At 36.2% G+C, this 22,538-nt stretch overlaps 1 protein-coding gene across 1 annotated transcript in view; it reads right to left on the bottom strand.

The window, feature by feature from the left end:
• Nucleotides 1–22,360, bottom strand: part of MCTP1 (multiple C2 domains, transmembrane 1) — a gene marked incomplete at its 5' end in the record, with an annotated part of 177,762 nt that extends 155,402 nt beyond the window's left edge. The window contains 3 exons of the mRNA XM_008575761.1: nt 568–670; nt 17,221–17,314; nt 22,160–22,360. Of these exons, the coding sequence (XP_008573983.1) occupies nt 568–670; nt 17,221–17,314; nt 22,160–22,360 (398 nt within the window). The remainder of the gene's footprint in view (nt 1–567; nt 671–17,220; nt 17,315–22,159) is intronic.
• Between the last annotated feature and the right edge of the window lie 178 nt (nt 22,361–22,538).

Raw genomic sequence — 22,538 nt, 5'->3', positions numbered from 1 at the left:
GGAATTTATTTCTAAAGCCCCACGCAAAAAAACCGAACTTAGGAGACACTATAGTGTAGCACCACCAGCATGATTGAAAAGATTTACAAACTTTTTAAAACAAAAGGGAAATTAACTCAAAGGGTGTTTTGGTATCTAGGACAATACTTAATATTCTTATTGTGCTAAAATGAAACAAACCAAAACTGAAGCATCGGCCGAATTTGTGACCGGATCGTTTGCTGATTTCAGCAATGGAACAAACAGAGCTTTGTCCTCCTGGGTGTCAATGCAATTGGGAAGAATTTCAAAGGAAAGTATAAAAGGAAGAAGCAGTATGGCGATTCAGTTAATGGTAGCAAAGCCCTTAGTCAAATCATAGTTTTAAAAAAATGTCCATGAAAACAAAGAAAAATGGCGTACCCTTTCCCCAGGTTTCACAGGAAGTTAGGAAATTCATTGTTGTTAGCAAAGGCAGGCCAGATGCATTGAGTTGTGAATCCGTTAAGAGTAAACAGACACATTAAAAAACTAAAAAATAAGACGTAACACCACTTCTGAAATGAGCCCAAGGTAATGCCTACTTACAATGTGAAGACTTTGTTCCACTCAGGATTGAGATTTTTGTAGACAGTGTGTGTTAGCAGCCTATCATTGTTCAGTTCTACCACACAAAATGGGTCACTTTTACCTAGAAAAGATTTTTGGATGAATACTTTTAGTATAAATAGCACTGACAGTTCAGTGTCACAATCATGACCATATCTCTTTTCCAAAAATAAACTGAAGTAAAATTTTAAGAATTTTTAGAAAGCCACCATCAAAATAGAGTTTGATGTAACTGGATGTTATCAATCGCTAAGATTCATAACAATTTAAAACCTGAAAAAAGTAAAAGAAAGCAAATTATATAGCTGGCATTTTAATTTGCAATTTTCTTTTCTCTCTTTTCTTTTTTTACAAAAATTAGACTAACTGCCAATTATAAGGGAGAATGTGGTGATGCATGTCCATCTCTAAATCACTTTTTACTTAATTCTATAATGACCATTTGAAAAGTTCACTCCCTTTACTCTTATGCACATATTTTTCAACTCATCTGATTCACTAGTGACTTGTAATAGAAATATCTAGTCAAGTTTATTTGGGGAAAATTGGTATATTGCAGAATTACAACATTTTAATTTCACTAAGATTTACTTTCTTCTGAGGGTATCTATGGCATCACAAGAAGGTAAATTAGACCCTCTGAGGCAGAAAAAATTCTGTGATTTGAAACTTAACATCAAGAACCAATCTGCATGTTAAAGAGCAGTATTTTTTTCTGTCCACTGAGAGTAAAGGATTTGGAAGTTATCTGTTTATAGTGACTCTGCCCTGCCGTAGTCAAATCTTATCCATTCTGCAATTATGTTTTGTGATGTCCTCAATATTTCTGTAATGTCATGTCCTGTATTATAAGAACCCATAAAGTCAGAGGCTCTGTGGGGGCAGCATTAATGATATTAGTGCAGCATGTAATTTGTTTGATATCTTATACAAATGACAATGAAATCAATATTTAGACAAAGCTGTCCAGAGGTCATATCTTTTAAGCTACAATATTGATTTAGACTACATAAGAGGTTAATGTGCATATTATTAACTTTAATGATAAAGAATAATTGTTTTAAATGCATTGTGAATTGTAGTCACAGTAGTTTACACTTCTGTGAAAGCTTAAATATCATTGAAGATTTTCAATTAAATTTTAATGGGAAGGAATTCATTAGCTATTATTGACAGATAAGCTATGTATTCCCATACAGCAGTGTATTTACTTTCCATATTGTAGTTCTTAAAATGAGCTGTACAAACTTTGACTCACCTTTAATTTAATTTATTAATTTTTTATTAAAAAAGAGATTTAATGTGTGTGTTAGTTCAGTGGCCTCATCCACCCAAGGATAATTGCGTATCTTAACATTATGGTAGTCTCAATTTTGGGTCTTGGGTATAATTTTCAATAAGAAATAGAGAACTGGAAGTCCTTGAGGTCTGTTGAAAATTTTACTTCTAGCTTAGGATCTGTATTATCTTCTTTCCCACATTCTTCATTCATCTTGCCCTACCTCTTACCACCCTCACTTACAATTCACACACAGTAAAGAAAATAGTGTTCATAAAAGAGTATTTTGGTCATTAAAACACATTGTAATAGGTTTTATCTGATACATCAACAACTTTAGTTTCTTCCATAGAATTCAGGCACAAGCATAAAAAGGCAAATTCAAATAATTTTCAAAATATATTTAAATGTAAGCCACTAGGCAAGACCTTCCCCAATATCTGTGCCATATCTTAGTAGTTAGTAGGCCACACACATAGGAAAAGCTCAGTAATGTTCTGACTATAGATTCACTCATTTAACAAATATTTATTGCATGTCCCAGGCAGTTTTCTATGTGTTAGAAAGACAACAGTGAATAAAACAATTTTTAAAAATCCCTGACCTCATGGAGTTTGCACTAAGGAAGAAGACAGACATTAAATACGTATTTCAGTATTTTAGAAGACTATAGTACTATGGAGAAATACAGCAATGGGAAAGGTGATGAGGAGTGCTCGTATGTATATGCAATTCTTAAAAAGGCTGCAGAGAAGGTTTGCTGAGAAAGTGACATATAGTCACAAAGAAATGAAGGAGGTGAGGGAGTAAGCCTTGGGTTAGTTACCCAAAGGAACAGGTCATGGAAAAGCCAGGAAAATGGCTGTTCCTGATGTTTCCAGGAATATCCAGAAGCCAGTGTGAGTGAAGGAATGAATTGGGAGGGTGGGATGGGGGTGTAGTAGATGACACAGAGAGGTCTGGGGAGAGTGGCAGGCCTCTGAAAGGACTGGCTTTCACTCTAAGTGAGAGGGGGAGCTTTCAGAGGGATTTGAGTTGAGGAGTGATGTGATCTGATGGCTGCGATTTGGAGAGTACAGCAGAGAGAGAGCAACGGAGGAGATAGGGAGAAACGTTAGGAAGCTATTGCAATCACCTAAGTGGTGGAAAGTGGTTGGATGCTGAATATATTTTGAAGGTAGAACCAACAGGATTTGCAGATGTCAATATTGAACCATCAGTCTAATATGCCCTAATATTATTATTTGAAGATAGAAAATAATTCATGGAGCTTAGCCAAGCCAGTCCTTTTTTTCAAGGACAATAAGCATTCAACAAGATGCTCAGACTAGATATCACTAGAATCTGACAAAGAGGAAATTTAGGTAAGGAAAGAGCAGGCAATTTTATGATTAATTTCTATTCATCTTTTCCTTCTAAAAAGTTATCTTTTACAGTTATTGGTAATGAATGCCAACATCATGTCTTTACACACTATGTTATTTTTTACTAATATAGAAAATATCCTTCTGCCACTGCATGATTCAAGGGCAATTAAAAATTAACAGCAATTTCAACCAAAATATTAGTAAATGTACAATATCAAATTCTATAAACTCACCACTAAAAGGCGTACACTACAGTTTTATTTTAAAGAAGTGGCTACACATAGTTAATGTGCATATCTGGTTTGCTAAATAATGCTTTAAATGACTGGCTTTTCAGTTCCTAAATTTTGCAGCCTTGATTATCTGCCACTTAAACAAACAAAAACCATCAGAGAAATACTAGTGATGGACCTAACCATTAATTATCTCCTTAATTGCACCTTCCTTTCATCCTTTTATCATTCCATTTAGACCCTGTGATATGCTGCTGTGCTTGCTGACAGTACCTGAGTTGTGGGGTTGGCTACAGAGTGGAGTGCTGATGTCTATAAACTGCACTGAATTCTGCAGAGCTCCAGAGAGTGACACAAAGCAGTCCCCTGTAATGTTTTTATTCAATACTGTATTGCTAGAAGTGCAAGAAATGAAAGCAGCATATTGTTTTTGAAATTTTTTTGAATATTTAAAGAGCCTAAATGTATGAGAACACAGATTGTATAATCTCTTGTGTCCCTCTCATTTATTTTTGTCATAAGACTGAAACTGATCTGTAGGTACCAAAGGGCTTTTCCTTAACCTCCATAATTTTGGCTTAAAAGTGCCTATCCCTCTCCTCCCACTTGTTAGCAATGCAAGAAACTGGAAAATTTGATTTGGATGGAAGATAGAAATTGCAGCAGTGCTGAGTGAGGGTGACAGCTACAAGAGAATCAGCCTTCCTTGAGACTATGATAATTTTCCATGTTGACAATTTTCTAGAGAGAAATAGGAATAGGAATGCCTTTTGAAGCATTCATACTTATTGAGTGTCTGCTCTGCTCACCCCAGAATTATAAGTATGATTAAGACATAGTCCAGCTCTCAAGGCATGCACAATTTAGTGGGCATGATAGACACGTAACTACGCGATTATAATACCGGGTTGTAAATGCCGTAATAAAGGTAAGTGAAAGGTGCAACGGGAGCAATGAGAAAGAAGCAAGCCATTCTATAACTCTAGAACAGGAGGAGGAAAGGAAACGAAGATCATTTCCCCGTGGAGATGACCCTTGAGATCTATGGTGACCGTACATCTCTCTCACCAGCATTTTTAGAAGTGAAGAACAGACACGTAAAAAATTGCCTTTAACCATTTATGATTAGGAGTATCTAGCTTAAATCTATTTGTGTATCCCTTTAATAAGGTGTCTATAACACAAGAGACCTAGATATGTGTTTCATAACTACTATGACATAGACACTTGAAAATATTATGTTAGGACTGATGCATTTATCTGTAATCTAGTTAAATATTCAGGGCTATTTTTTTCCCTATGGATTTTTATAGGAAAAAAAAAAAATCTTCCATGGGAGTTAACATTAGAAAGAGACTCTTTTACCCTAACTCATAGAACTATATCCATTACAAATTTTAAAACATATACAGTATTACCACAATTCTTCTTTTGGTGAAAAGCCTTTCCTACAACAATACAAACAAACATTGGAATTGTCTCCAATTCTCTCTCTCCTGGCAATCTTCAAAACAGCACCAAGGATTAGATGGGGTGCACTGAGTAGCTAATTCTGTCTCACTCTTAGCTCTTGCTCTTTGAGGTCACAACACTGACATATTGATAAAGAACTGTGGGAAAGTCTGCACCGCCCCTGCTCACTTGCTACCTGTTTTGTGGACAAGTGGATGACAGTTTGTGCAAACTACTGTTTTGAGCATTAAAGTCACTCAAAAGATACTGAATGATATTCGTGCTCCCAGAATAGAGAGTTAATCCTGATCCATCAGTGGTGGGCTTTGTCCAGGGTCATTTTGCTGCTGACAAGTAGCACAGTTTGCTGCATGTGATGTGCTATAAAAATGTGTGTGTATGGGGACCCAGTGATCACTTCTTTGTTGCCATTTCTGAAAACACAGAAGGCTTTCAACAGCATAGAAAGCAATTCATACCCACGGGGGCCTTTTATTTTGGGTCTACCTTGCACAAATTAAGCTCTTTGGTTTAATTTCCTCACTTGCCACACTTTGAAATGGCTATACTTTAATTTTTTAAAAAAATATATAATGAAGGTTGCCATCTTTCCTTTTTGCAAACTGGAATTTCAATCATAACATATAACAATGTTATAGTTGAGGGAATTCCATAGGGTCCATCAGGACAAAAAGCAACATACATTGAAGACATCTTCCGAGCCTCCTCAGATCACTGGAGATGGGGCTTTGACCTTAGCCTTTTTCATCAACTGACCTAAACATATTTTAAACATCTGATTGGTAGAATTACATTAACTGACAGTCTTCACTAGGTCCCCACTGGGTCTGATTCTGGGACTGAGTAGTAATAATAGGGTGTCTCTTTTCTCACTAAGTCATAAAGCAGGTTTCATTGTGGCAGAAAAACTGACAGCCTAGAGTCATGGCTCTCAACTTACTAGATCTAATACATCTTTTTTTTTCATATTAAAGATTTTTTAATGCCCTCTTTACTAAGCTGAAATAAAATAAAATAAAAGTGATCTACATGATATCAAAATTTAATATAATATCTGAATTCTATAATAAAGGAGGATTTAAAAGGAAGTTGTTTACAATAAAATCATACATTGATTTATTTAACAAATATTTAATGAGTGCCTACTGGATGCCAGGCCATATGGACAAAAAAGAGAAAGGTCTCTGCTCTCTTGGAATTTACTTGCAGTGGGGAGGGAAGAGAAGAGAATAAATATTGAAGATAATAAGTAGACTATGTTGTATGTTAGAGAGTGATACATGTTAGGGGAAAGCAGAAAAAAAGAGAGTAGGATAAGGGGCTTAAAGAATGTGGGGGTGGGGTAGAGTTTATAGATGTAATTAGGGTGGTTGAAGTAGACCTTTTGAGAAGGTGAGGTCAGAGCAAAGAACTGGAGGAGGTGAAAGAGTAGCCTAGTGGATACCTGGAGAAAAGTGATCCAGGCAGAGGGAAGAGCCAGACCACAAACCTGGTGTGCTCAGGGCCTCTGATAATGGGGTGCAGTGAGCAATGGGGGTATTAGTAGAAGAGGTAAAAGAAGCAATGGGGAATGAGATTATAAGGATCATTTTAGGATGACCTGGGACACCATCCTAAAATGGCAGCCATTCACAAGACTTGAGTAAATAATATGTATTTCAGGATGCAATCTAGACTCAGATAATCATGAAATAGATTTTAAACCTATATCAATGTCTCCAGTTAGTCATGCAGGACATGGGACAATTTTCACTATGTAAGATTGTCTAATGCTTTGCAGAACATTTAGCATCCCCAGCTCCCAGCTACCAAGCACCAGTAACACTCCCCAATCATTGTGGCAACTAAACTTCCTCAAAAATCTCCAAAGCACCGAAGGAAGAACACTACCCTCCCCCCAATTGATAAGCATTGCCCTATAGCAACAGTTCTTAAATGTTCTGGTCTTAGAAACTCTTGAAAACTGTTGAGGATCTCAGAGTTTCTGTTTATGTGAACTATATCTATAAAAATTTACCATTTTAGAAATTAAAAATGAGAACATTAAAAATATTTATTAATCCACTAAAAATAATAATAATAAATCAGTAAGTTTTAACATCAGAGTGGTAAAACATTATGTAGTGTTTGGAAAACTTCATTATACACTTATGAGAAAAGATAGGTGAAAAAGGCCAATAACATCTTAATAACACCATGAAAATAGTTTTTACTTCACAGATCCCTGAAAGGGTCTCTGGGATCTCCAGATGTTCCTGGACCACACTTTGAGAACTGTGACTAATGGAAATAGACAAAGCTTAATGTAAATGTGAGTTTATTTCCCTTGGGATCTAGAACTAGATGCAAAAGAATATATTTACAGGATTGTGTATAACTAGATGCATTCTTGAGTCCTAGAATTGAACCATCTCAATAGATGCTGGGAAGCTCAAAATTTATACAGAAGAATGGGAAGTAAAATGAAACAGATGAGAAACTGGAAAAGAAAGAAGAGGGAGACTATGGGATCTATAAAATGAGGAGAGGCCATGTGAAAATTATGCCTAAGCTTTTAAGAGTTTAGAAAAATTATAATAAAAGCATTTAAAGACTTCATTTTCTTTTTTTTTTTTTTTTTTTGGTCTTTTTTTTTCGTGACCGGTAAGGGGATCGCAACCCTTGGTGTGGTGTCGCCCACACCGCGCTCAGCCAGTGAGCGCACCGGCCATTCCTATATAGGATCCGACCCCACGGCGGGGGCATCGCTGTGCTCCCAGTGCCACCCTCTCCCGAGTGCACCATGGGCTCGGCCCAAAGACTTCATTTTCTTTTTTTTTTTTTTTGGTTTTTTTTTCGTGACCGGTAAGGGGATCGCAACCCTTGGTGTGGTGTCGCCCACACCCCGCTCAGCCAGTGAGCGCACCGGCCATTCCTATATAGGATCCGAACCCACGGCGGGAGCATCGCTGTGCTCCCAGTGCCACACTCTCCCGAGTGCACCATGGGCTCGGCCCAAAGACTTCATTTTCAATTCATATTTAATATAGAAACTATATGCAAGTGATTTGTTAACAAGCTTAGAAACACAAAAGTCATTTGGTCTAAAATGAATATAAAAATATATTATAAGCTGCTTTGTTTTTGCAAGCCTTCCTAGGTGCTTTAGGACCTATAGTAAATATATACTCAATTAGACTTCCCTAGAAAAGCACAAGGTTTCAGATAAGCATCTCTATAAGTGAACCAATTAGCTGAAGAGATTATTTACAGTGAAATAGAATGTTTCAGCCTTAAAAAAATTATTAGGAGATCAAACCTTTTATATATATATATATTAACTGATCAAAGACAACTGAAAATTGTCATCTGTCAAGTCTTTGCCTTAAGAATGATGTCTCTTTTTATTTGTCTCCTACAAAATACCTCATTCAAGAGTCTTATATTGATCTTGGTGCCTACTGCAATATCTCAGAATATAAAGACTTGGAAAGAAGCCTTAGAGGCCAAGTTCAAAAACTAATTTAGGGCTTGCCTCCCCTTTGTAACCAGGTGGTCATTCAGGCTCTGGTTCATCAGTTCCAATGATGGAGAAATCACCACCCCCACGGGAATACTCAGATCTACTTTTTGGCAATTATAATGTTTGGAAAAATGCTTTTTTACATTGTACATAAAATTATATCTCTGTAGCCTTGATCTATTTTATGATTTGCCTTCTGAAGTAAGTTTAAAATCTAAATGAAATGATAGGTGTAAAGTGCAAGTGCAGCACCTATCACCTAGAGTACTCGTATGTAACCAATTTTCACTGCTTGCTTTCCTGTGCTACATATTGTGAATGGCTTGTGAGCAGCCATTTGAACTACCTTCTAGTGTTTTTTCCTGAACTGTAGAGGCCATGAAGCTGAAAATGATATTTCTAGACTCCCTTGCAGCTAGAGATGCAAATGTGATTTAGGTTGCACAATCAGATGTACTTGCCTAAGGTTTGATATTAGAAGTCAGTTAAATGAGAGCCTGTGGAGTTCATTTTGCTGCTGCAGACTGCAAGCAGAAATCATGTATGCAGTTGTCACATTGTCTTCTCTGCTGGCTAATGTCAGCAAATCCTTGGTTCTGCCAAGTGGCTTTAGTACTTATCTCTGGAGGCTGAGTTTAGGGTTTGTTTTCTTAGGACCTTCCTGTCCCCAAAGATTCTTCGATCGATTTATTACTTTATAATAAATCCCCTTCTGACTAAATTTGCTAGAAGGAAGATTGTTCTTTGGGCCTGAACCTTGGCCATTACCCCCTTGCCAGCTCTTATCTACACTCTCCGCATGATAAGCCTTTCAATAACTAACAAAAGAAATCGCATCCCCTCAACATCTCCCTTTCTCCAGCACAAGTAAGCTGGTGGCTTTCGTGGAAAGATCAGGATCAGCATGCCTGCTCTGCCGTCTATTAACTGGTGTGTGTGTTTGTGTGTGTGTGTGTTTGTTGATTACGGACATGTTACTTAACCGCTCTACATCTCAGTTTTCTTGGGAAAACTATATTACCTAATAAGGTTGTAGTGAGATTAGTTGTGATAATCCTTGTACCAAGCTCAGGGTAGTGTCTGACATGTGATTGGGGCTCAGTAAATGTTAGGTGCCATTATGATTGTTATTATTATCATTATCCTCAAGCTATTCTCAATTGACTTGATTTTAAAACACCAGATATCCCAGTTGAGAATTGAGAATATTCCCATTAGTGAATATCCTTCTTTAAAGAGTAGCTTCCAAAACTGAACTCACACCCAAGCATGTCTGATGAGTCCACAATAAAATATTTGTTCCAACATTTCTCTTTATTCAATGTAACAAAATTGATGTATGTATTATTCATTCTCATGGAGCTTAAATTCATCTCAGACCTTAAAGGCTTTTTTATATTTTCTACTATTAAAGCAGGACATGCTGTTTTGTACCCAGGAAAGACTTTAGATTTATACTTTTTAATGTTCATCTTGTTGAATTAAACCTATTATTTTAGTCTGCTTAGTAGTTTAGTGTGTGTGTATATGTATATATACATATATACTGTATATGTATCTATACATGATATATAGATGGTATTATATACATATATTGTACGTAAATGAGTTAACTAGCCCTCTTAGCAAGTTTAACAAGGAAGTAGTCAATTATCTCCTCAAAGTCATTAGTAAATACATTGAACAGTTCAGATCAAAGACAGAGCCCTGTATCCCTTTACTTGGCATCCCTATTAACTACAATCCTTTAATAATCACTCTTTTGGACTTGATTGTTCAGTCATTTGTGAGTCTAACTGTACTACCATATAACTCAAATACCTCTGTAGCAAGATTTTTAAAAAAATCTCCCTAAATCCAGGTCCTCTCTTTTTTCAGCATTTCCCTGATTCATCATTCCAGGAAATGCATTGCTTATTTACACAACCAGATTGTAACAAAATATGAATAATACTTTCATTTTAAACCATGATTGTACATCTGAAAGCATGTCTTCAAGCATTGAGTGAAATCCTCAAGGTAGCCCTCCAAGCCAAATCAGCAATTCACCATTTCTTTACTCAAAGGATCATTTTGTAACCTTAGTTTCACAGAACCCAATTAATTATTTTATAGTATTTCCCTTTCCCTCATTTCCCATTGATAGTGGGACCACCACTTTCTTGGCCCATAGTCCTTCACCTCTAGAGCATATCAAACCCATTTATTAATCTCTTTTGTCATCCCACCTATTCTTCCAGAACAGTTTCTTCTAACATGTGACTTGCATATGAATCATACATGATTTCTGTAATTCCCTTTAAAACACTGGTTCAGACACCAGCCTCAGCAGTCCTTGTGCTAAATTATTTTCATTTCTCTTTTCAGAAATACTTGATATCAATTGTTTGATTTTAGAACACTTTTGCATTTCTATAATTAGAATGTGATTAGTTTTTAAAAATGCAATTACTATAAGAAAAGTAACTTTTATTTTTATAAAAGAGGTGATGACTGGGCCGGCCCGTGGCTCACTCGGTAGAGTGCGGTGCTGATAACACCAAGGCCCCGGGTTCGGATCCCACATAGGGATGGCCGGTTCGCTCACTGGCTGAGCGTGGTGCTGACAACACCAAGTCAAGGGTTAAGATCCCCTTACCGGTCATCTTTTTAAAAAAAAAAAAAAAAAAAAAGAGGTGATGACATAAAATAAGGAAAAGCAATGATTTGCTCTCTTTCCTTGTGATGCTTTTATTTGTTTAGTCTCATTCTTAAGGAAAAGATTTATGTAGCACTAATACATTTACCGTGTGTGTGTGTGTGTGTGTGTGTGTGTGTAATATTGTTTTCTAAACTAGGTATGTTATCATGATAAGAATGCCAGGTGTTGGATATTTTTGGTGCATTATAAATTGGATGAAATGTCTTCTCAAAGTATACTATCTGCTTAAAAGTATTCTATAAGCATAATTATTAAAAAGTGAATGGGGACAACATTAGCTTATATAATGGAAATAAAGCATACTTTGCTTGGGAAATTTTCAATACATTTTATGTTAAGACTTAGGGTTTTTGTTTCAAACAATATAACTTTAAGATGTTAAGATAGTAAAAGTTAAGAAATTAAGAATATCTGCACATAACTCTGTTTTATTTGGTAAATTACCCTTGATAATCCATAAATATGAAAGATTTCCACTATATTTTATATAGTACTTTAATGGAACTATACAGAGTTTAAAGGATTTATATTTTCTCCTCTCCTAACACAGGTTTTAAATAATTATCATAAAATCTAAGGCTGCATTTATCATATATCACTGTTATTAAATATGATGATGGCAACTAAAGGCACATGCTATTAAAAATTCAGACTGCTACAATTCCATAAAAGAAGCGACTGAGCTACTTCTTTCAATAAAGCAATTGTATTCCATGGGCCGCCTGAAGTAACAAGTACATATACCTCATGCAATTTGTTAGAGTAACCCACAAAAAGTTAATGTTTTTAAAGGACAATATCTTGTCTATGTTATGTATATATGCTTGGTATTCTCCAACTGTGTATAAAACTTTCAAAGAACAGACTTGCCTTTTTCTATACAGCTGCCTTTTCATTTTCTTTCTCTGAATAGACCCATAATGTTCAGGGAAAATACCAAGAATAATAAATCCAAATCTCTGCATAAAATATACCTTCATGACACACTCAAGCTGGAAATCACAGGAACCAATAAAAATGCAGGCAGCCTACTGATAATGAGGTCAGAAATACAAATAAATTTACTTTTAATGAAGACTGGAGGCACAGTAATCAAAGTGTTAAAATTCATTTCATGCATATCTCATTTGCTTCTTAGCTGATATTTACCACACAATTCTGTGAGAAAGTAGAGGCCTAAGATGCTCCAGATAAATGGCTCAATTAATTGTACAGAGGTAGACCTCTTTGAGCTGAGCCAGAGCTGTGAGCTCTTTATTAAAAGCACTATTCTGTAGCCCATAACCTTGTTCCTTGACTCCTCTCTGGTTTCCAATTTAAACAAGTCCCCATGCGGCCAGCTCTAAAGGGCTTTGTCTCCCTGTCATTGTTAAGAGAGCTGAGGCATCCTGGAAGTGTGAAATCAGACCTCATGAGTTGAACGGTTCCCCAGGGAACGCCGGACTGTGCAGAAGGTCAAAGTCATGGGCCGGACCATCTAAAAGTGTCTGATCGCCGGTCTGTGACACAGCAAGTTGGGGGTGGGGGGTGGGAGGGCGGGGGCCAGACTGAAGAGGACTGAAATTGAACACATCTTAATTAAAGCCCACAGACAGCAAAACAAAATGTTTTCTAGGCAGCCTGTCAAATGGGGCTTAAATTTAGCTCTGCTAATGAATCCGAGCTGCTAACTGTTATTTCTTAAGATAATAAGACTCTCACGGAAGCTGATAAAAAAACTGTAGCATGTCTTTTTCTGCTGTTTTGTTACTTAAATATTTTCCAACAATGAAGACAGTTTTCCAAAAGAAAAACATGGGAAAAGTCTATGCAAATAAAGGGGTAGTAAACATCTCTCTTAATAACTAGTAGGTTTCCAGACTACAAGACTGGTGAGTCACAAGTCTTTATGCAAAGCCTTGTTTTAGAAAAAGATATGCTCATTTAGTGGGACGATTTCAGTGACAGATTCTGTTAATCGCAAAATTCTCTCTTTCTCTTCCCTTTTCTCTCCCTCTCCCTCTATTGTTTCCTGAAAGAGATGGTGCATTAATTTGAGAGATCAATTCTCCTGGGGTGGAGTTTTGTATTAGTGTACCTTTTAATACAGTGGAAAGGTACAGCATTTTTGAAGGGTTTCACAGTTCTCCCATCTCACTCTTTCTGAGACTGAGTGGCTGATCTCCCTGGGGAGGCTATGACCTCTTCCTCAGGAACTCAAAAAAAAAAAAAAAAAAAAAAAAAAAAAAAAAAAAAAAACCCGGGGGAAAAAAAGGGGGGGGGGGAAAAAAAAAAAATTTTTTTCCTCCCCCCCCCCCCCCTTTTTGGGGCTGGGGGGCTGTTCCCCCGGGGGGGGGTTATCCCCTTTCCCCAGGAACAAAAAAAAAAAAAAAAAAAAAAAAAACCCAGGGGAAAATGAAGGGGAGGGGCTGAAGAGAAGAACTCTTTTCTCTTTCTTCTCTTAGAACTTGAAAGAACCAATAGGCCAGGTCTAAATACTCTGCAAAGAAAGCCTCACTCAGTATAGAAGACTTCAAATGTTCTGTTGAAGCAGAAATTAGGCCCTGCTCAAGGAAAAGAATAATCAGAAGCTAGAAAATACAAATTACAACATGAACCATTTCCCACCACCAAAAAAAAAAATTTGCCCCCTCATTGGTCTTTCTTTCGTCACAATCTGTCCAGTTTTAAGGAACACTTGATTTAGCAGTAGAGAGAATCTTCCCCAGTGAACACAGGGCCAGACAGTCTCTGGGTTTTTCTTTGATGGTACAGAGAAACATTAACCTTTTCACTGACTGGTTGAAAGGTAAGTAAGTTGTACTGAGCAGTATTTTTCAATTACTCAAACTTTTTCCCCCACGAGGAATTTAGCTGACCAACTTTTCAAACCAGAGTGCCACTTTCTCAGGCTGTGAAAGGCTGCCCACAATTTGACTGAAATTTCAATCCACTCTTGTGCCGGCTCAATGCATGTGTATGTGTGGGAGTTGTAAATTGAGGCCTTAACCACCAGAGTTAATCTCTTTTTAAAATCTGTATTAACCTTAATGATTTGAAGTACACTGTCCAACACTGGGCTATTGAGACCGAAGAAAAAACTACCCTCGACTATCAACAGTTTATTAGGGGCTTAACTGAAGTGACCTACTGTAGTAGTGTTCAGCTGAACAGGGCTATAGGCTTTTTGTGGAAAGGGAAAGAATTGAGGGTTTCATTAAAAAGTAATTTGTGCTTTATACTCACTCATTCAAAGAGAGTCTCAATTGCTCTTTATTCACACAGAGTTAATACAGTATCACAATGTTTCTCAATGAATGTGTTGTAACAAAAGAAAAATTTTACATTTTGAAAAGGAAAAATTCTTTGTAACTGCAGCAAGATTGATGGCCACTTAAAAGATTATAGAATCTTTTTCTCCCATGCTCATGTTTAATGATGGAATATTATAATTTAAAAAATTTTGCATGAACAATGGAAATTTAACTTTATGTTCAGATCATTAAAAATATTTTAAAAATAGAGCAAAGTTGGCTAAATATAAATTTGTCTTGTTAGACTTGTCTAGAAAAAAGTGTTCTGAAGCCACCTAAGCATCTTATAGTAATAGCCTCATTTGTACCCAGTCAGAAAATATTTCTGGCTTAGCACAGTTATCAGTGAGTGATTTAAAATCTTCCCCCTCTCCATCCACAGCACTCCTAGATGCTAATTTGATGATCTGAAGACAGCACTATTCACTCAATTCCCCTTTTCAAACTATTTCTTAATATCTTGTAGAGCTTGACTGTTATTAGCCACTGAGATGTACACCATATCTTTAAAGTTCTTCCTTGAAAGAGTAAGAGATAAAGTATACACAGAGCTTATTTGTGCCCCAAATTTAATGGCAAAGACCAGGAGGTACCAGGATATATATAAGTATTTATCCTTTCAGAAGTAAAGATCACTTTAAAACTTGGTGGTATATTCAGACATTTCTGACTTAAATAGAGGGTCCTCAATTTTTGCCACCATCACACATGTCATAAAGACCACAAAAGGTCTAAGAGTGGGCAGGGTCAAAGACTGAATTATCCTCTTGCCTGAATAGTTCAACATCTCTCTTGTTCAATCCAGAGCACATTAGATTATAAGGTCAGAACGAAATGAGGAATCATTAGATTTATATCCCTAAAACTGGAGGAAAGAATGGTGACTCTATTATTTAGTATTCCCCAAATTAATGTTCATTTTATAAAATCAAAATTATGTCTTATTGAATCCCTAGGGGAAAAGCTATTGTTATTCACATAAATTTACATAGAACCATTAGGAAAGAAATATCTCTATTTTTTCCAGCCTTGAAAGAACATGTACTTTAACTTCCATAGTGGCATATAGGCCAACTGGGTTAATGTAGTTTGCATATTCATGAAGTTTTAAAATCAATGACAGCTTCTTTCCAAGAGAAGACAAACTTATGCAATTGCACTCAACTTGTATAATGGACAGTTATCTAAGCCTTTAAAATAAATGGTACTTGAATTTTTTTATAAGAAATTATTGTGCCTAGATTAATTTGATTATAACCAGACCAGAAATAAAATTAATAAAAAAAATGAATAAACTTAACATTCACTAATTATTTAGCACAGGAAGCCAAGTCATCATATATATGGAAAGAGATTACCTCTCTTTCACTATTTTCAGGTATGCCTGTTTTGAAATAATATTTGACAGTTGTTATATTCTTGGTTACAAATGAGTTGATAATTACCTTTTAAAGAAACTAAACTCCCAACACTTTTATTTTTATCACACAATAGATAGTCACTTGATAATATGCAAATATTAAAATTAAAAAATATTGCCGTTTCGGAGCAAACATCTGCTATTTTAGTTTGAAAGCATGTTATTTTTTAATTTGGTTTTGATTCTGTCAAGTTAAAGAAAGGCACAGGGATTTGCAGACCCTTGGATGGTAGAAAAAGTACATTGTTCCCCTGAAATAAGTCTATTACCTCTTTAGGATCATCTTGCCAAACATCTGCAGTGGTAAACATATTTCTGCAAATAATAAGTGGATACTTTCTTTCAGGAACAGTAAAATTTGCACAAAAACTGGTCAAGAGTGTCCTATTTGTTATTCAACTTGAGGTGGATAATTTAAGGAATGATATAAATATTCCCCAAATCCTTATGAAATTAAATAATAATAGTTGCAAATTCAAAACAATGATTTGATTCTGGAAATTGAAAAATAATTACCATCGGCACATTTGTTAATATGTCATAGAGACAGCAATACCCAAATCAGGAAGCTTTAAGAAAAAAGACTAATTTTGGCACTTTTAGAGGTCCGTTTCCTGGTTAAAAAAATTTTCAGACAATCTAGATGCTTAGTTTAGATCCAGAATTAGCTCTGGGATGTGCTAAGGAATTTAGACAACTAAGGAATTGGGTCAAAACCCCAAATATCAAGAGTTCATACCAAATTATTGAGTATTATACATCTGAACTTTTCAGTGCACTATTCGACAGACTGCATGCGTGTCTGAAATACAAGTGTTGATGCTGTAAGTGAAGCTGATACTGAGAAAAGATGATACAGCATTGCTTCAATATGCCAAAATGACAATACCCAGAAAAAAAATTTCCTAACAAGTTAATTGAACTTTGGAGAGAGCAACAATTGAAAACTTATTTTGCTTTTTTTTTTTTCTGACCGGTAAGGGGATCGCAACCCTTGGCTTGGTGTCGTCCGCACCACGCTCAGCCAGTGAGCACACAGGCCATCCCTATATAGGATCTGAACCCGCGTCCTCGGCGCCCAGTGCCGCACTCTCCTGAGTGAGCCACGGGGCCGGCCCTATTTTGCTTTCTTAAAAAAAAAAAATATATATATATATATATATATTATTACCTTGCCTTTAAGAAGCATAGATAGTATAAAAATCAGGGGGATGGCAAATCTTTGTAAGATCAACCCTGAACCTTAATGTTGATATTATTTATTTTGATGATCCAGTCAGTGAAATGCAGAATTAAATTATTAAATGGCATAGACCTTGCATACTGCTTGATAAGCGCAATAGAAGAATCACATCATTTCTTACCTGTGACGTCAGCAGCCATCAACCCTTCTGCTCTGATCACTTTAACCTGGAGAAATCCCACATCTTTCAGGTTGTGAAATATCCGCAGTGGGCTCTGAAAGACCCCGACATTTGTATTAGAAAAGAAAGGTCCTAAGGAGTCTCAAAGAGTGTACCAAGAAAATAAGTTTTATGGTTTATCGAAGGATACTTCTTAAGGGGTTCAAAGGGTCACTTATGTTTCTCCAACACAAATAACCTCTCCAACATTCTGAATGCACACACACACACACACACACACACTTATGTAGATAATTGCTGCTATAGATGTAGATTTTCTGGAAGAATAAAAAAATCACATTCACTCCCCATAAACAATTATCAATAGATGGTGAACAATAAATTATAGAACAGATATGCCTGCTTTTTGTCCCTCAATCTCCTCTACCAAAGCACTCCAAGAAATCTCCCACCTGTAGATATGATGGTTTGGAGACTAATAATTCTTAATATTGAATCTTAAGTTGTTGGTTATATAATACTCTTCAGACTTTGGGGGTAAGAAAATCAACAATAAATAAATAAATTATTTTTTTACTACTATTTTCTTCTTGGTGACTTTTGGAAATTGCATGTGCTAGATGAGGGTAAAATTATCTAAAGACTATTTTCCAATATCTAATTCAAAAGGCATCTGAAGTTCTATAAACCTTTTAGGTAAAAGATGTATATAATCTTTTAAAATAAATCAAATTGATGACTAAAACAAATTCAAAAGCGGTGAGTAAGTTTTCTTAAATTTTTAGTTTTATTTGCTATTTAAATAGGTGTAGAAGCCCAAGTATGGAAAAACTAGGTCCAAGTGATAAAACCTATTCCACTTCATAAATTAATAATGGTGGTGTATTAGTAAGTGTAGTACTTGAAGGAATTAAAAGAGGGAAACCAGTACAATAATTCGGGGGTGTAATTAATGGGCACAAATACTTTGAGAGTAAAATGAACCTATAGAATGCTGATATGCACTTATTTACACTTCATAGCATTTTCCTTACGATGAGAGCACTACTTCTCAGTAAATCAAAGGGACTTCTTTATTATAATCTTTAAAACTTCTCATGACCAGGGAGCATAACACACTTTTGTATAATAAAGTTATTTCTTAAAATGTTACTAGCTTAAAAAGCATTCCCACCATATTATTAATAATGAAAGAACACTGACGAGCAAAAGCTTGCTGCGATATGAATTTTATCAGTCCCGTATGACTAGTCATTGTTTACACCGAAGCTATGACCCTGGTATACTGAGAGGAGGAAATGCAGATGTATGTATAATCTCATAGCCTAATTTTTAAAGAGTGTTCAGCACAAGGATTAACCCTTAATCTTTTATTGTTTTTAAACAGTTGTTTATAACCAAAAATATACTTAAAATACCCAAATGACAGAGTTCAGTAAAAAATGCACTTCTCTCTCCATTTAAATTCCTATTAATTAAGGGTTTCACAGTAGGGGCTTTAGACAGCAGTACTATTATTCAGAGGTTTGTAGGTGTGTTGTGTTCTTACAGTAACAATCAAGTTTAGGAAGTTTATTACTTCGGAGTTTACCCAATGTTATTAACCAGATAAGTCTTCCACCCTAATGATGGATAAGTTTTATGAAAAGGTTCCTGGACTTTAATTTTCAGGAGCAATTTAAACCAAGTTTCATTGTGACTAAAACAAACATCATCAGTCCTCATGTCTGAGAATCATTTCATACTAGTAACCTCATTCCTCAGACATACTGTCTTCTGGATCTTCAGCTCTGATATTCTGCCTCACATTTGGATGGGTAATTATTGTTTGATGGTTTCATTTCCCCGAGTCAGCTGACACTCAGCAATTTGTTTTAAATTTCAACTGTTTAGGCCAGTGATATATAGATTATAATAACTCAAAAATAAAAAAAGCAAATAAATATATCGGTTTAAAAATATAACTTGCAGCAATTCTTCATCACGAGGTATCCTGGCCTTGTTATTTATGGTTATTTTAGAAGGCCTCAAAACCTGGATGGCTTCTGAAGCCAGAAATTTCCATAGCAGAGGAATCTATGATTTGCTGTGAATCCTTTCAGCCCTCAATAGATGGGAAAAGATTGAAATGCTCTGGAGAGGAGTCCTCTTTATTTTTTTAATGAAAGGCTGTATAATATATTTTCTCTATGGCTGCAGCAGCTGTCAGGGAGAGCATCTCAGTTCAGCTCTATTACGGGAGAGGCAATACCCCATCCTATGGCATCGAGATGCTCTGAGGGGCCAGAGCTGATTGACAGCTTGTCACCGTGACGTCTTATTCCATCTCTGTTATGGAGAAAATTAATGTCACACCACCAGCCTTATGACTCGCTGTCATCTTAGAACCGCTCACCTTTTATCAATGCTCTAAATAACATTTCAAGCCCATCGTCTCACGGTGGACAATCCGGTCAAGGGACATTAAATCAGATGACTGTGAAATGTCATAATAAAAATGGAATGCTAACAACTTCTTCTCTAAACTAGCTCCTCTGGTTTTTAAACTGTGACAAGGGGGAGCAAGGGTTCAGCATACCCGTTCTGAAAAGGTCATACAATTGCTCTTGGTCTACTACCCATTACTACCCGCCCCCTATTGACCTTCCCTCCTTTCCTCCTCCTAAAAGAAGAAAAAAGAGAAAAATGGAATTAGCCATCTTTTCAGAACGTGGTGATCAAATAATGGCTCACACAGTAATGTCTGTTTAATTTGTGGGGCTTCAATGCCTAGCAATGAACAGCTAAAGGACAGCGATGAAGAGCTTTTTCAGGGCTGTTCCGTATCAGAGTAGGGCAATTCATTACTTTCATGACCACGATCAGAGCCAAATCAAATTCTTAAGTTTAAACTCAACTTTAGAATATCCCCAATTCTTACAGGAAAACATATCAATAACTCTCCAAAAAAAACCCTTCTTTATCTGTTTCTCCAAAACAAGTGATATTTCAGACATGATACAGCATTCATCCAGTTCATAATCTGTATAACGAAAAGAACTCAACTTTAGAATATCCCCAATTCTTACAGGAAAACATATCAATAACTCTCCAAAAAAACCCCTTCTTTATCTGTTTCTCCAAAACAAGTGATATTTCAGACATGATACAGCATTCATCCAGTTCATAATCTGTATAACGAAAAGGAAACACTTTGAAGACTTAAAATATAGGTCTTCATCTTTGTATTTCTGTGAGTAATTATAACACATGTGCTATATTGCATAGAGTACCTTCTTAGCAACTGTATCTCTAGAGGGAGGTACAGGCCTGTGCCTGAAATTCAGGGCTGAAAAAAAAGTATATTTAAGCATGGTTCACTTGTTAATATATTGAGTAGAATATGATATGAAAATTAGCTGGGACATTCACATAATATTTTACATCTTATTGAATAACTAACATTTGAAAGAAGGTGTGGAAACAAATATTCAAATTCTGAATGGAAATGACCGATTTAAGGAAGTCAATCCATCAAACAGAAAAAAAAAATTAATAATAGATGGATTACTTCTAATTACCTAGGCAGCAGTATCATCTTAACATATGGGATAACATCGAAATATTAATCCATTAACTACAGTACTATAATACCTAGAAGAATTTTTATTTTAATATGCCAATTAATTTTTTTTAAATTGTTTCGATTCATGAGGCTCACTTCTGGTAACAGGTGAATATATTTTGATGGGTCCCAAAATGTAAAATAATAGTTATAATTGCAATTGTATATTAAAAAATGCCACACGATACCTTAGGCTCTTAGGTGGTTTAAAAATATATGCTATTTAGACTTGCTAAGTCACCTCTATTAAACTGTTTATGATAACACCATTGGTGGATGAGTTGTACAAGCTTTAGGAGACAGCTGATTCAGTGGAGATAGCCAGAATAAATTTGCTGAAGCACACATCCTGCTAATCTGTTTGAAGAATATTGTAGAGCATTAGTACCAGCACTTCATGTTATCTGCACAGCCTGATAAGGTACATCTTTATTAAATTCAGTTATTGAAAGGATGTCACTCAGCAAATAGGAATATTTTAAAATCTAAAAAAAAAAAAAAAAAGTGGTCCTTTGTTAGAGCTTGGTTTCATGGCTGAGTGTCTAGTGGAGCCTTCTAAACACCTGGCAGCATTGTACAATACAAGCTTTGTAATTTTAAGTGGAAAAGCTTTTCTCCCAGCTTCATGGGTACTGAGGCATTTACTTTTTCAAGCCTCCATTGAAAGAGAACGGTGGAGTAAGAGCTCCCCTCTCTGTTGATTCAAGAAAACTACATGTGGTTAAATGCACAGTAGCAGGATGCTGGGAAACAGGAAGACTGGTGCTGAATATTTTGGTTTGGTAAAATTTTAGGAGGGTAGTTAATTTTAGTTACTCACTATTCCACTTATTACTCCACATTTGATCAAAAGGAAGGAGGCTTTCTTTTAATTTTATTTCACATTCAATTAAAAATAATTAAAGTAATGGAGTGAGGCTTTTCTGAGCTGTTGAAACAAAAATCACTTACTCCCTAGCTGCCAAGCTTCTAATTAACCTAAGTGCCATTAACTCCATTCCAAACTTGGAAAGACAAAGAAATCTTAATTGCAACTACAAAGAGTCAATGCCTTAGTTTTAAAGTTATGTTGAATAAACTTGACTGTCCTTTATCCCTGCATGATAAAATTACTGAGTAGGATCTCAGAATCCAGAACTTGTTCTGGAAGAGATTCTAGAGAAGCCTGAGTGTCTACACCTCAGTGGGTAATGCAAGTGCTTTTGCAAAGGTCTGTGTGGCATTGACCTTTGTTCAGATTTCTCCTTCTGCTGATTTTCCCATCAGACAGCTTCTCAAAAATACTTCTGTCACTCCGGGCACGTGACTCTGGAAGGAGGATGGTTACATACGTACATATCTCTTTAATATCTCCTCTCGTTCTTTCTGGTCCTCCAAGGAGTTGACAGAGAGGTCAGAGATACTGACTGTGGCCGATGCTGTCAGAGTGACCAGCAGCACCAGGTGTCCCTCACCCTCTTCCAGCTGCAACTCCAGCTTGTGCGTCTGTTCCCTACTGAGGGCTGACAGGTCGACTTGGCACCTAGAAACAAAAGTCTTGAATCAGCGAGTGGCTTTTTTTTGGCCACGTCAAACAGCAGAAGTGCAGGCTGCTCAGACCTATGTGAAAAATAAATCAATAGAAGTACTATTTGGGGGCCGGCCTGTGGCTCACTCGGTAGAGTGTGGTGCTGATAACACCAAGGCCGTGGGTTCGGATCCTATATAGGGATGG

The sequence above is a fragment of the Galeopterus variegatus genome, unplaced genomic scaffold (assembly GCF_000696425.1).
Source record: "Galeopterus variegatus unplaced genomic scaffold, G_variegatus-3.0.2 Scaffold1235, whole genome shotgun sequence".
Lineage (NCBI taxonomy): Eukaryota > Metazoa > Chordata > Mammalia > Dermoptera > Cynocephalidae > Galeopterus > Galeopterus variegatus.
This window is presented reverse-complemented; position numbering and strand designations above follow the sequence as displayed.